Source organism: Tyto alba, unplaced genomic scaffold (assembly GCF_018691265.1).
Source record: "Tyto alba isolate M040663 unplaced genomic scaffold, T.alba_DEE_v4.0 Super-Scaffold_2, whole genome shotgun sequence".
Classification (NCBI taxonomy): Eukaryota; Metazoa; Chordata; class Aves; order Strigiformes; family Tytonidae; genus Tyto; species Tyto alba.
In genome coordinates, this window is record NW_024881282.1 from 22669341 (window position 1) to 22684742 (window position 15402).

General features: G+C 42.5%; 1 protein-coding gene across 1 annotated transcript in view; it reads right to left on the reverse strand.

Moving 5' to 3' along the window:
* Positions 1-414: 414 nt before the first annotated feature.
* FLT3 (fms related receptor tyrosine kinase 3) overlaps positions 415-15402 on the reverse strand; it is a 44190-nt gene continuing 29202 nt past the window's right edge. Inside the window, 16 exon segments of the mRNA XM_032982810.2 lie at positions 415-650; positions 1650-1755; positions 3036-3135; positions 3219-3330; positions 3970-4092; positions 4458-4582; positions 4963-5005; positions 5007-5094; positions 5440-5593; positions 7609-7719; positions 9040-9144; positions 9234-9366; positions 9467-9579; positions 11033-11211; positions 12766-12877; positions 14008-14114. Coding sequence (XP_032838701.2) covers positions 516-650; positions 1650-1755; positions 3036-3135; positions 3219-3330; positions 3970-4092; positions 4458-4582; positions 4963-5005; positions 5007-5094; positions 5440-5593; positions 7609-7719; positions 9040-9144; positions 9234-9366; positions 9467-9579; positions 11033-11211; positions 12766-12877; positions 14008-14114 — 1846 coding nt within the window. The 3' untranslated portion in view covers positions 415-515.

A 15402-nucleotide genomic window follows, 5' to 3' on the forward strand; every position in this document is an offset into this window, starting at 1 on the left:
TGTACAGTTCCTTGTAACACAAGGCTGATATTTTAAAATTTGGGCATCTAAAGTTGGCTACTCCAGTGGCCTTTTTTTCCAACACTCACAGTCATCTACAGATGAAGATGTGAGCAGCATTTCTGGAAATCACACTCATTCTCTTTAGATGCATAGTCCGTGCTTGTCAACATTGACTAAAAATCCATGGATTTTCCTGGGTTTGTCTGCAATATGGCAAGAACAGTCTGAATTCAATGCATTGATTAGACACTATTTACATAAAACCAGGAAAAGAGATATCCAGTTGTAGGCAGAGAGCAAAAAGACCATTGCTTCTGTCCTGTGATAGACGTGTTTGCTAGATTCAAATTAATGGATTGTGTTTTCTCCTCAAAGTAAGGTAAATATGGACTGGCCCATAAGAAATGTGAATAGAGCAGCAGTTGGCAAGATTTTATTTTCTTAATGGTGATATAAAAAATGTATGCTACATGGAGTTTATGAAAAGACTGAGATCTAATCCATAACCCAGATTATTTTTCAACCTGAGAGTCTTCATGCTGGAGCACAGTCAGGGATAGCAGAGATTCCTCATCCCTGCTTACACATGGTTTAGTTTTGATGCTGGAATTGTGTGTAGAAACATCTTTCTTCATATTCTGGTAAACCTAGAATTGGGAAGAGGAAATAAAAGATATCTTCTTTTATTACTTATTGTACTTGGAAAACTGATTTTCTCCCTGTGAAGCAGGCACTTGTAAGGTACAGCCCACTGCCCCTTGAGGGAGAATCACCCTTGCATCTGCCTGTTTACTTCCCCCTGACTCCAGAGGGAGTCCAGACAACTGCCTAAGAGAGAGGGACCTTATCCAGCCAAAAAGAGCTGTGTTGAGGAAGGGAACTGGACTGCAAAGGAGTTTTCTTTTTCCTAGGTAGTGTGCTTTGAAGTTGCTTATTGGTTTGCCTCTATGCTCGGCAGCTTCTGTCAGGCTAACAGCCTGCAGAGAGGCTCAAGGCTGCAAGAGGCAAGAGTCATTCATAGCTCCCCACAACACAAAAGGTTTGCAAGGACACTGTACTGGGAAATAATGTGTCTAGCCCAGAGTGGACACCCAGGTAAGAATCGATTGTTTAGAAAGGAGTTGCGTTTCCTCCCTGAGGAAAAGATCACAGCCCGGTAAGGATGGAATATGACTTCCTTGGATCCTGTTTATTATTTTGACCTTTGAGAATGACATAGGGCTCTCCATCTGTGAGGACGTGGCAGCACATACCTACGGTGACCCCCCCGTGAGATCCCTGGCAGGTGGCCCAGGCTCAGCTCCCCTGCCATGGCAGCTATCAGCATCACCAAAGCCAACGGCACTGGCTCCTGCCCAAGGGAAGCACCTTCCCATAGCACAGACTGAGAGTCTTCAGCTTTCCAGAGTCCTGGTGCAGGCAGTGAGAGGAAAGAAATCCTCATAAGAGAGGTCAGGATTCCTTCTGATGGCAGAAAAAAAGTCCCCAAACTCTTACATAGATTCGTGGGCAATGTATTCATAACACAGTGGTGCACTTGAATAGAAACCAGATGACTATTTCTCTGCCCGTTGTGATCTATGGGGCTGCACGCACAAAAAAAAAAAAAAAAAAGAAACATTTTTATTCTTGCTGTGTTTACTTACTGCTCCTTCTACCTCAGCCAGCTGACAGGCAAGAGAGGAAACCAGCCGAGAAAAAGAAGGTCTTTTTCTGGAGTCAAGGGCCCAACAGGACTGCATCACGCAATAGCTGCAGGAGCAAAGTGGTGATACAGAAAACATGTTAGCTGTTGGACTCTCAGAAAGAGGCCAGATTTAATGTGTTGTGTCAGAGGAAAAGATACAGAAATATAAGGACAAAGGGTGAAATGAAGAACATGGCTTTACCTAGAGTCCTTAGTAAAATTCTCCTCATAGGGTTGGGGGCAAGATTGCACCCTGGTTTGCACATACTAGCATGCTAATCTTGTTTTCCAGCTTCCGTAGAGAAAGTGGTAGGAAGACAATTCCTGTCTGTCTTTGGGGCTGAACCTGCTCCTTGTGGACTCTATAGTCTTGAGTACACTTTTCACAGCAAGTCTTTTTACGTAACTTGACATCACAAAAACCTTTCTGAAGTTTAAACACCACCTTGGAGATTTGGCAGTTTCACCAGGGACGAGTGCAGCACCTATTTGTTAAAGTCTCTTGCAAACTTACTAGGTCTATAGGTTCCCTGATATTTACAAGCCCCTCCAGCAATCTTTCCTGGGTCAATCTGTCAGATTTGCCTGTACCTTTAATGCCATTACAGCCTTTACATAGAGAGGATGAGAACAGTATAGTGTCATAGCAAGGCACTGGGTCCCCAGACCACCTATGAAATGTCTGCCAGAAAAACTCAGACAACCCAAAGACCTTCCCTTTCCTCCATGCTCCATGTCTTGTAGCTTCCCATCACCTTCTCCTGTCTTGTCTCCTGGGGACCACCTTCTAGGCAGAGGCCACCCAGGCACAGAGGTACAGGATGAAAATCAGGTGCTGAGAGCACAGGAATAGCTCCCGCCAACTCTTCCTCAGCAGGGCTTTTGTCTGAGAGGATCCCTAGTCTCCTGCAACTGAATCAAACATGCTAAAGCTCGATGAAAAAGAAAAAAAGTTTAGAAAAAATCACCAAAGATTTAGTTAATATCCAAATGAATATGGTATAACATATCTTTTGCAAAAAGAAAAAAAAAAAACACAAAGAAAAAAATAAAAAAAAGGATCTATGATCTGAGAACAAGAGACTCCCTGGGAAAGGAAGGCATCATTAAATAAGGATAATAAATTAGTCCTTTCAAACCCACATAACCTTTAGTGTTGATCACTTCCGCTTTAAGACAAAACCTGCAGGATCAAGCAGCCCTTTTCAGAGTTAGAGGAAGATATCACCTCTTGCAACTTTTTTTGAGCAAGGTGCAGTGTACAATAAATAAAAGGTCATACAAGCAGAAGTGACCTAGTAAATATAAATATCCATGCTGTGCATCACTCAGGAAATATACTTACACATGTTTTGTAGCATAATATGGTCGGTCCATTTTAAACCCATTTTGGATTAATTTGTAGAAGTTCGTATCAACCTGAATACCAGGGTAGGGATTTACACCTGTGGGAAATATTGGAGAATATATGTTAATTTAGAAGCTGCCAAAACCAAGTACTGCCCTTTTGTTGTGTTACGGAACATACCCAGAGAGAAGATTTCCCACAGTAATATTCCATAAGACCAGACATCACTCTTCATTGTGTACGTCCTCTCGAATAAGCTCTCAGGAGCCATCCATTTAACTGGTAAACGAGCCTGTACAGACAGGGGGAAAGGAGGCCAGGTCATGCTGTGACACAGGCTTTCTAGATGACTCACTGTAGTTCTCACTGCTTGAGTAGGAACAATTCATGTTTGCTATGTGAAAATCTGGGCCTCTCTTAGTAGCCCCTTTAAATTTCACTTATAGAGAGAAATAGGCACTTCTAAGGAGCCAAATCATCTCATCCATTTTAGATGACTAAGGAAGAGATGAGCTCAGCCCTGGAAGAGCCTTCTTCCCTCCTCTGACTTCCAGAGTGAGTAGCTCAGATGGATTTGTCCACACTGTACTTCTTCATGTAGCCAGAGGATCTGGTGTACCCCCACACATATGCTATTGTCCCTATCTTATTATTGTCTGTAACAGTAAACAATTCCCAGTACTTCTATCAATGGATTTCAGCGCACTTTAGAAAGAACATGGGTACCACCTCATTTACAGTACTAGCTTGATTAGGTTAATTATAAGCTAAGAATTTGCATTTGCCAAGAGCAGGAAAAAGTGAGTTTTCTGCACTGTCTGTACAGATATCTATAAAGCCAACAAGGAATCTGAAAATTAAAATATTCACTTTCTTGGTTCCTTATTATTCTTACAATGGTGTGAAAACCAGAGAGCACTCAGGAACTTACATTGCCCCTGACGATGTAGTTGGAGTCATTCACTACATCTCTGGCAAGGCCAAAGTCACATATTTTTACCACTTTTCCATGGGTCACTAGTACATTCCGGGCAGCGAGGTCTCTGTGAATGCACTTAGAAGGAAAGGAAGGGTTAATGCTCTGCCACATTTGGTATCAGAAGAAGGTAATTCCCTTGTCTCAGAGCTCTCTGAGGAGGTGCCTCCTTCCACTTAAACAGTCTGGAGGATGAGCAAGCTGGGCAGCCCCCCATGGCTGGTGGCAAGGGGACAGGGACGAAGCAGATGGAAGTGTGCAGTGCAGCCACTTCTTACTCAGGGTCATGCCTAAAACTGCAATCCAGTCACTTCTGCAAAGCCAGGGATGGAGATACAGATCAAGCCTGCCACTGAGTGGCTCTGCTCTTCAGTCTGCCTTTTATAGTCTAATCGATTTTTACCATCTTTTCTATCTAAACAGTTTGCTACCCTTCACCATACCGATTTCGACTCAAGAAACTCCATTCCTTTGGCAACTTGATAAGAGAAGCAAAGAAGGTCTTCAAAAGTGAGCACATTAAACTCCTCTTCTTCATCCATCTGTCTGCTTGCATGCTTAATTTCATCTGTAAAAAACAAAAGTACGAGTTTTCCATAGGCTTCCTCACTTTCCGATTACTTTCACTGACTGTTGAAAGGATTTTCATGTGCTCCTACCAAGAATAACATCACAAAGAGCATCCATATTTGACATCCTTTGCTCAGACACAAAATAAAGGAAAGAATATTTTCATACTCAAATATTATGTATAACATGACCAGAAACAAATGCCTCATGTCTTAAGTGTTGTTGAGTCCTTCTCCAGCAAAATTCCTGCCAGGAGGGAAGAGAGACATATGGTAGAAAGGGCCCTCCTGTGTCACTGAATCTGGTCTAGTTAGATCAATAATATAATAAATATAATAATAACAGAATTACTAGATATAAAAGCAATCAATCTCTTACCTTCCTCAGAATACAGCACAATCCCATTTGATCCAGATGTCACTGCTTATGTTTTGATTTCTTTGTGTGATTTCAAATTCATCCTCTCCGCATAGAGTCATATTCCCACCATATTTGAGGTGAGTTCCCTTCCTGGAGTGGATGACACATTTTCAAAGGTTACAGATAGTGCATCACATAACCTTCTACACACAAACTGTTTTGCAGTGAAAAAGCATGATCAATTGTTGCTGTTAAAAATCTGTGCACAGACGTGAGTCTTCTCAAAACTGGAAAGAGAAACAAGGGGTTGCTTGTCTTTTGCAGTCCTAGTGAGAGGTCCATCATAAGGAGAATCAAGTCTCAGTTCCTCTCAAGGCATTGCATATTAAAGTATGTAAGGGTACATTCTCAAGAGTTCAATAGTTTCAGCTGAGAATGCAGCTTAAAAAGAGACAGTAGCTTTATAAAGTATTAAACTGTTGAGGAATGCTTTACCTGGATTTCTGGTCCAAATGGATATTGTGGTAAAAGCTGAAGTTGTGCTGTTTAAAAATATCTGTCAGTGTCCAGTGAAACTTTTCTCTCTTGCTCCTTAAGTAGTTCAGAAGGTCACCATAACAACAGTATTCAAATATCAAGTAGATTGGTCCTGAAATAGTCGGAAATGTAAATGCCTCCTGCTATCTATAGCACTCTTCCCATTAAAGCCCTAGTGATGCCTCATTTTCTCCCAGGACAAATCTGTATGAAATGTCCCAAGCATCTTCCCGTCCCAGGTAGATAACCTGCACTGACGGGCAGGTAAATTTTACTGACTGTAATTAGTGACTGTAAACTGTCCCTTTGGAAAGTCTGTGTAGCTGATTCTTCCCCGTGGTGCATCTCCCAAGGTGGATTGCAAATGCCTATGAAGGCACAAAGATCTTTCCCCATACCAGTGGCACTGGGGAGGACAGCACAGGTTATAAAGATGCAACATATGTCTAAACCATACATGGTTCAAGCAAAAGATGACCCCTGCTAATTACCTTGATGGTACAAATTGGTATCATTTGACCTATGCCCTTTCATTTATCTGCACTCCCTTCACTCTCTAGAAATATCCTTCTGTTTTCATGGAGGCCACCTGAAACCCAAGTGTGTTTGCTGAGAGGACCTATAGGAGGGAAAGACCTTACAGGGGATGTGTTTGAGTGGAGCAGAGCACTGGTCAGGCCAGTTTCTCAAGAATTAAAAATACCCCCAATTCCTGACCAGGTAGGCTTGGAGGGAAGCCATGACAAGCCAGCAGGAGCAGAGGGAACGTCCCAGGGACAGCTCAGAGTCATCACATATCACTCCTGCAAAGTCTTCCCCTGGCATTGCCTCTTCTGGCTCAGAAGGATTGAATATGAATTTGTGGACATTTCTGCCAGAAGGCCCCTGTCAAGCAAGGTAGGGCACACTGTGAAAACCCTCTCAGAGGACAGATTGACAGTGCTGAGAGCCATGTAAATGCTTCTGAACATGGGATTTGGGTAAGGCTGGAACTGTCCCTGCCCTACCTGGCCCGACTAAGCAGGTCTTCCCTGCCGCTCTCCTACCTACACCATCACATCTTGCCAAATTTTCCAGAAGGCAGTGGCAGCCTGTATGGTTTCAAATCAGCTAAGCCACCACCAACAATCTATTGCTTTCCTCTTATGCCTCAAATGTCTCTGTATGACACTACTGCAGACTGGGGAAACAAGAGTTAACTGTTCTTTTTAGTCTTTCTGACTTAATAAATATCCTTGGCAGAAAATCTGTCAAGTTTTTCAGTGGCAGATGTTATAATTCATGAGATGGACAAACGCTGGGTAAAACCCTGCCCTACCCCCTGTGTGATCTGTTTTTTAGCCTCTCTTCACCCACTCCTCTTCACTGCTGGACTGGCCAGAGGAGTTTTTGGGACAAGAATATCTGTGTATGTTTGCTCAATGATAACATGAGTCACACAATAATTATTTAGTGATAATATCTTGCCACTTTCACCTTAGCCCATCTTTGCTTAGTTCTTTCCATCTTCAGTTTATTTTTACATTCAGTCATTTCAAAAGTTTTCTTCCTTTTCATTATTCACTTCTCTCCTACCCTTTCTTTGGGTATCCTTCCAGCTCCTGCTCTTTTTCAGTTTCTTTTCTTTCCTCTCTAGCTTTTAGCCATTTTCCCCTTTCTTTCTACAACACCACTGTTTGGTGAGCCATGTGATTAAAAAAAAAAAAAAATTTCTTATGCGAACATAATCACGTGGATACAAAAATACCTTACACCAGACAAGTTTTTCCTTTTCACTTAATAAACTGGCCCATACCAGTGCCATCACCACCATAACAGGCAAACCTCTTCTATAGAAGGGCTGTTGTATCACTTCATGTAAGTATGATTAGAAAGAACCCCTTTCTGTACACATGCATGGCCTTAACTTTGCTTTGAGTTCATCTTAATTTTATTTTGTGTCAGCAAAATTGGTTGGGCAAAGACAGGATTCAGGGGTGAAGAGGAGAACAGCAGCACTAGTAATTAGTGATTAATTATAGCTTGGATGTTTTTCACACTGCTTTCAGTGATCAATTATTTGATACTTCTCTGTTCAGGAGTCCTAATTAGTCTAAGGGTTTTAATTGGTACATTTCCACAAGTTACCTGACACAGTACAAGCTCCTAGTAGGTTCACAATATTTTCATGGCTTCCAATGTGAGTCATCATTTTCAGTTCAGACATTAGAGCATCTTTTTCTGAAGCATCTGGTTTTTCTGTAAAAGTAATAACGTAGGTTTGGAAATCTCCAGCAAAGAAATAGAAATGTAAATGGTTGTGATACTTTGTCACATGTAAGTCTTCATTTCAAATGAATCTGATTGATATTTGGGAACACCTTAAAAAATTGTTGCATGTATAAAAAGTTTTTGCCCAAAGTGGAAAACAAATGTGCACATGAGCGTGGATCATTTGAATACTTAGGAAAGTAGTCACAAAATGTCCATATTTGTCATTCTTGGGTGGTAAGGAATGACATCACTGTATTAAGGTGTTCACAATCACAGAAAAAATGGCAGTCAACCCTTGCTGGAAAGAAATGCTAAGAGAAAAAAGATCTCTTAACAGCCATATGGCATGCAACCAGTTGCAATCCAATAGCTAAGAAGGCCACCCTGGTTTTCAGCACTTGTTTTTCAGCAAGTATTTGGTCCTCATGACCTCAGCGAACTGGAGACATGAGCCAAAATGATCAAGTTGAACTTTCATAAAGACAGCTGTAAAGCAGTGGACCAGGGAAGTGAAAAGCTGATGCACATGTGCAAATAGGGGATGAAGAGCTGGATGGCAGTGCTGACAGGAAGGGACTGTGCGGGCTCACAGGCGAGCAGGGTGCTGGTGCTGCTGCCAACGTAAAGCTCGTCCTATTATGTATGAACAGAGTTGTGGTACTTGGGACCCAGTGTGGCATCCTTCCTCCTCTGCTTGCTGCCAGGGAGGTTTGCTTCTGGACACTGCTTTTATGAGGGGTCAAGACACTTTGGAGGGAGGCCAGAGCAAAGCAGCAAGGAGGGTTAGAGATTTAAGAAGCCTGACCCATAAGGAGGGATGGAAAGAAATTGCTTTGTGTCACCAAGAAGAAAGGACTACAGGAAGATGTGCAGGAAGTTTTGCAAACAAGCTAGCTCAGAAGCAGAAGGTAAAGGGTGTGCAACAGCTAGACAGCACTACAGGAATAAGGGATATTACTCCAAACTCCACAGAGTCACCAACATGACCAGCAGGCTAATCTGCACTATGAATTTACATTTGTCCTCTTTAGAGCAGAGCAGAGCAGCTCCGTACTTCCCCACACCACACAGATCTGTGGTGTGTAGGACAAAATGCAACACACTGTAGGAATAAGGCACTTCAGCAATGCCTTTCCAAACTGAAACAGGATTTTGAAAGCACTCTGAAAGGATTTTGAAACCAAGCATTTGTGAGGTGCTGCTGCTAAAAGTCTGTATATGAAGGGATCTTTCCCAACACCGCTTCTGCATTGGAGCCACCAGAATACATCACTGCCTGCGAAAGGCACCCAGAGTTTATCATACCTTTTAGCATTTTGACTGCGACCTGGACTGAATCTCCTGCACTGTTAATTCCATAAGCTGTCGCATTCACCACTTTCCCAAAAGCCCCAGAACCGAGGACCTGTCCTACAAGAAACAATATGCCAATATTATTTGCAGTTAGTACAGCACAGCCTCCTAGTCTAACAATGTGGTTTGCTTTGTGGACTGCTCACCAAATTCCAGATTTTCCCTGGGAAATTCCCATTTGAGATCATAGTCAAATTCTCTGAAGTCGATGTAGATGTACTCATTATCCAGCGGGCCTATCATCTGTATCATTTGCATCTGGCTTTCGTATCTAAATTGCTTTGGAAGAAAAAAAAAATGATTGAATAAGTCTTAGAGAAAAAGAAACAGCCTGCTAGGAATGAAAGAAGACGGGGCAGGTTTTTATGTTTACTTTTACCTTTTTGTATTTATGAAAAATGAATACAGACAAAAAAGCAATCAACAGGAGTAAAAATCCAACAGAGACATAGAATGTAGAGTTGTCCGGGAGGGAAGAAACAGCTCCTGAAACTTTAAGAGATACATATTACTACCCAGTGAATCAGAGCTCATGTGTACAGCTAAAGGTGCAAGGAAAATGCATGGTGGCTTGGTCAGTTCTGCCAGTTGGCAGTCCCCTCATGCCTGAGCCTCCTCTGCATGGGGAATGGGATGGAACCATGTGCAAAGAAAAGAGCTGGGCAGGAGTTGTTAAGTGCTGGGTAATTCTGGCATCTTTTTTCATTCCATAAAAAAAATGCTACACCAATTAATAAGTCTAAGTGTACGGAGGTGTTGGTGTGATCCATGGATTGGACTTTGTGAGCATAAGCAGGAATAATTAATTCCTCTTCTCACCTGCATGTCCCTCCTTTCTCCCTGTGCCTTCCCCCAGACTGTGTGCGTTAGGTACAGAAGCACCAGTTATCAGCGGGTGGACTGTTCACAACCTGCTGGGAGCATTGCTCTGCTGCTCAGCCAGGAGCCTGTTTAACAAATCAAGACCATACTGTAAGGTGCCGGTGGGTAGGTAAGTGTTACACGAGACCTGCCCTCATATTTTGATAGTTTCTAAGAGCATAAGTATTACGGCTACTTTCTACTGCAATTTCAACATAGATGCTCAAACTCTATCAGGGGTCGCAGCTTCTGCCAGCTGTAGTCAAAAGCACCAAACAGCTTTTTCATCCATGACAAAGGAAATCTCTGTACTGCAAATATCTGGGTGCTTCAAAACACTTCCCAGGTGCTACAGCACTGTTCACTATAACTGAAATATTTTGCCCTATGGAATGTATATGGCGTTACAAGTACAAATTGCAGGGACAAATAACCATATTGACTTGTTTGTTCGACAAGGGCAGAATCTCTCGTGCCCTCAGCAAGAAGAGAGACTGCACAGAAATTCCCAAACCAGGGCTTAGTCTTCTGCCACCTGCCTACAGCAGTTTAAGAAAGTCTCTTCCCCCAGTACTTGCTGCTGCTTCCCAGACAGGGACTGACACTCGAGTGGGTCTGTTGGCTCAGCCATGCTCTTGACTGGATGTGCACTGACCTCCATGGGGCGAAGAGAGCTCCCTCGGGCATTTCTAGCAGCATCACAGTGACTTCCAGGAGAGGAACAAGAGAGAAGAGCTACCAAAGTGGCTTCAGCTCTTCCCAAAGTTGACGCCTCCAGGTTTCAGGTCAGGATTACCAAGATGAAATAAAAAAGCAGACCCCACCGTTGCCATGGCTACATCCTGCAGTTCCTATCTGTGTGAAGTTTCTGCTCCTTTTAGGGAGAGGCCCCTGCTTTTGGACCAGAGAAAAGAGACATGTCTCCCATTCACCCACCATTTCCCACACTGTATGCTCACAATGCTTGTGTTCTACCTGCAATGCCGTTGCATGGTCAGCCATTTAGCCAGATAAAAAATACCATAAGATCTACCACGCTAGCTTTAATTGGAAAAACCTGTGTTAAAGCACTGGCTTGTGGTACCTGACAGGTTAATGAAACTCTTTTCACAGGCTGAACCAGCAGAATTGTTTGCACAGCATTCCACTGAGAAGGTGGTTGTCGTCTCCTTTACATCTAAAGTACTGCTTGAAATCCATGACCCCAGGGATCTCCTCTCTGGCAAGAAGTTGTGAATCCCCTCAGTGATTTCTTCTGTACAGCTGAAAAAGCAAACAGACCAGTTGTTTTGATCTTTGGCTTACAGTGGCGTTTTCCAGGGGAGAAGGTGGGATGCTTCAAAACATGTCTTATGTTTCTGTTGGAAGGGAGGGAAGGATAGACGGGCTGTTTTTTTGTCACTGTTAGAGTGAGGCTTCAGAGCAGTTGCCAGTCTTGTTTTGTGGTGATGGACATGGCAGGATCAGCGGGGAGTGGACTGGGGTCCCTACCTCCTAGATTGGGCTCACTCCCAGTCTCCATCACTGCACCTGCAGCCCCTCACCTCCAGGATCTCCACCAATTTTCACAGCTGACATGACCCCCCACTACCACACCTATTCCCACTGGTTTCACCTTTACCTCAAACACTGAAATCACTGAGTAGTTCCAAATACAAAACAAACCCACAAGTAAAAGCTCTAACTCCTTTCCCTGAAGGTGTGCGATTTCAACCATGAAGTTCCTCTCACTCAAGATGGAAAGCATCCACCCTGTATTAATGACTTGTTTAAGACCTGATATGTAGAAAGAGGGAATGTTATACTCGAGGGAAAGGAAGCTCACGCAGTGATAATTTTGACTTTTAGCTTTCCTATCATTCACCAGCTTACTGCCTAATTTACTGTCCACATAAATAAATAAGTAAATAAATAAAAGTTATTCAACTTTACACATAGTACTACCTTCTACATGTGGAAGCTCCCAAGAAAAGAAATGTCATAGCATTTTCTTTCCAGAAAGCTGTTTTAAGGATTATTTAAAACTCTCTAGCTGGATGTTTTCTTTCCTCTTCCATTTCTGCACAAACAGATTGATATTAGGAAGCCTTTTCAGAGGTATAGATGAGAAAATGGTCTAGATAGTTTTTTTTTTTTTTTTATATCTAGTTAAAATACTTAGAGGTTTATCCACAATCATCCAAAAGGCAATTTGATCCAGCACTCATCTGCACCGTGGGATTATTAGTTCTTTGGAGTAACAAATAAAAACCGCATAGTTCATAAAACAGCTCAAAGCTGTTTCAGCATCTCTTGAAATTTTAGGGCCTGACTCATTTCCCTAAATAAATAGAGGAAATGGAAACACTCTCACTAACTTTACAGAAAACACTCTCACTGTCTTTACTGGTCACCATAACAGCTGTATTAACCAAAGCTTAACCAATTAATCAAGCCCATATTAACCAATGCATTCACTGAATGCCCTCTAAGTTTGACAGGCCAAGAGAAAAGCTTAGATTGGACTTTGTAATTATCTAACTGTTGATATAAACCCAGTGGGGTTTATTGCAGTGTAAAGAGCCTGGGATACAGATCTTTATAGACTTCATTTGATGTCAGTAAAGAAATTGAGAACTTTCCCTAGTTTTGGTGATCTGGATCCCCTGGAGAGGGCCACCATGTCACCTTGTACAAACGGTCGAGAGTGCATTTTACACTTAGTTTCTTACAGGAGTGCATTTTACACTTAGTTTCTTACAGGCCAGTCTTCATTTAATCAAGGACTAGCTCAGATGCGGTCTTTGTAGTGAATCAAAAAGAGGGAAAACTATTTACTTGGATGAGTTGAGTTCGGGACAGTTCCTCCAAACCCAAGAGGAGGCAGGGTAACTGTCAGCAACGCAGGAGATCTGCTTGAACAACAACTGCATTGTTACTTCAGGCTTTCCTGAAACAAGGCAACACAAGACAATTTCTGTCAGCACATCAGTGACCAAAACCTTTATATTTATGTGGCAATGCTACAACTGCCGAGACCAAGATCTGCTTTTGCGTTTTCAAAATATCCCACCTGCATGCCACCGTGAGAGCTGGGTGCAGCCCTCAGTCCTCCTTCTTCCCCCAGCCCCACGCCTTGGTTTGGTGGGACAGCAGTGTGGGCAAGACAAGGGGAGCAGCCACTTCTCTGTACAGGCACAGTCAGACCAAAACAGTGGCAGAGCCAAAATTAGAAATCTTGACTTCTGCTTTTCTGACTTGGAGCAAACATTCGGCCCTAGGACTCCCCTGACACCCCAGTTCTGGGAGCCTGGCTCGTACAAAGTGTACACCTTTATAAATAGTGTGTGAAAAACAACGATCCCTAAGCTAGAGCAAGGGCGAGGTGCTGCAGTCACGTGGCAGAAGGGAGGTAACCGTGAGCACCAGACAAGGCTCTGCGTGTGCGTGAATCGTGGGCAGGGGCATAGGAGGCACTGCAGCCCTAACCCCTGGGTCACACCCCAAAGGGTCTCCAGACTAACTGCATTAACTCACTAACAGCATTAGGAAAAAAAAATGATGTAAACACACCATGGAAAGCTAATACCTAACGAGGACTGTGTATCTCACGTGGTCTCTACAGCAGTCACATATATTCCAGCTCTGGAGAGTTACATTACAGTCACTGTATTTTACAGAGCTCCTAGGCTTTGTGGTTTTCTTCAGAAATATTAATTTTCTCAGTATATGACTAATTTACCATATTGTGTCCTCTCTGTTTACGGCAGACTAAAGGGAAGAGAAAAAAAAAAAAAGAATAACTTCCTCCTCCTTCCTCTGTTCTCCATCCCTGACCAACACAAGCAATACGACCCACAAGCAGCCAGCATCCTTCTCTGGCCCAGTGCCTGGATTTCAGCAGTGTAGTGCAGTGTGAAGAGAATCACATTTTTGCCTTGTGCTCCTCTATTTCTAACAATAAACCTACGTAAGTGAAATAGGCAATACCAAGGGAAAAGCAACATGTTAGCTCCAGTTATATCAGTGGCAAAATTGCAGACTTTGCAAACTCTTCACAGGGATTGTTTTCTCACTTACTTCTCACGTACAGAGTGAATTTTTTTGTCACGACTGTATCATCATTTTCAGCATAAAACACATATATCCCAGGCTGGTGCTGATGGTTGCAGAACTTTGACAAAATGCTGTGGAGCAAAGAAAAGGAGGGAAAAGGACAAGAGACAAACTTGAAGAAGATTTTAAATGTAGTCAAGACCCATATATATGTTTGAAACAATTTAACATCTTCTAATGAGTAACCCAGACTAAATTATTTTTCATTAGAGAATGTGAACCCCAGAATGTAACTGTTTTGATAAGAGGATATTTTTTTCCTGCAGTATTGATTTTGTTCTGCAATGTTCCTCATAGTTCCTGGAGGGCATGTGGGCTGTCAGGTCGTGATTTTGTTACCAATCCGTTGGAAGACAAGGTATATAACACTTCCAGGCACAGGTGCTAAGAACAGCAAAGAAGCAAACTCTCTACTCTCCAAAGGATTTTGATGAGAGTTTCTAGCTGATATGATAAACAGCATGAGGAAATAACAATGACAGGTAGGATCATACAAGATAAACCTCTCCAAATGAAAAGATCTGACAAAATCTCAGAAAAAAAATGAACATCATAAGTTCATTATCAATGAGACAAAGCACCAACCATCAAGATATTTCTGCAGGAGGAAGGCCAGCCTTCTACTAACCCCTACGGCGATGGCAGCAAACCAAGACCCAAGCCATGCAGGAAATGGCTTATGACAATAGAAATGGTGAGGGAGGGCTCTAACAAGTCCCTGGGCAGAAGCTCACACCAGAGGACTGCAGAGACTTAAAGATTCCTGCACATCTGATTTACTGAGTCACTCATTTATGGGACATGGCATGAGGCAGGGAGAAGGGAATGTATCATCTTACAGAGATGCTATCCTTTTGACTATTGTCAGGATGATTATCATATTTAAATGGCAGCTATTGCAACTCACCAACATTAGAAGGGCACTTAAGAAAATCTCTTCTTATGTTTAGTTGCTGGCATTTTGGGGGCAGATGTTTTAGCTGGCTGCTCAAGGAAAACTGAGTAGGAGGCCCCCAAATCACCTTTAGTGGTCAAGGCAAGTGGGCTTATCAGGGAGTTTGAAGCAAACAGAAAAAAGACAGCATATGCCAGTAATTTGCAAAGTAAGAGAATGCAGTAATAAGCTTGGAACAAGAAATCTGGATAACTAAAATCAGGGTATTTCTCCTTGAGCAGGATACACACAAATGAACGAAGAGACAAAGTATCACCTTGCAATTCTAGAGCAAGAAAACTCAAATTGAAGCCACTGCCAATTTTGCCTTCTGACTAAGGCAACACCTTCATATAGTTCTTGACTTTTGAATGTCTTCATCTGAAATGGCCTTAAAGATCTCCCTGAACTCAGGAACTTTTTAA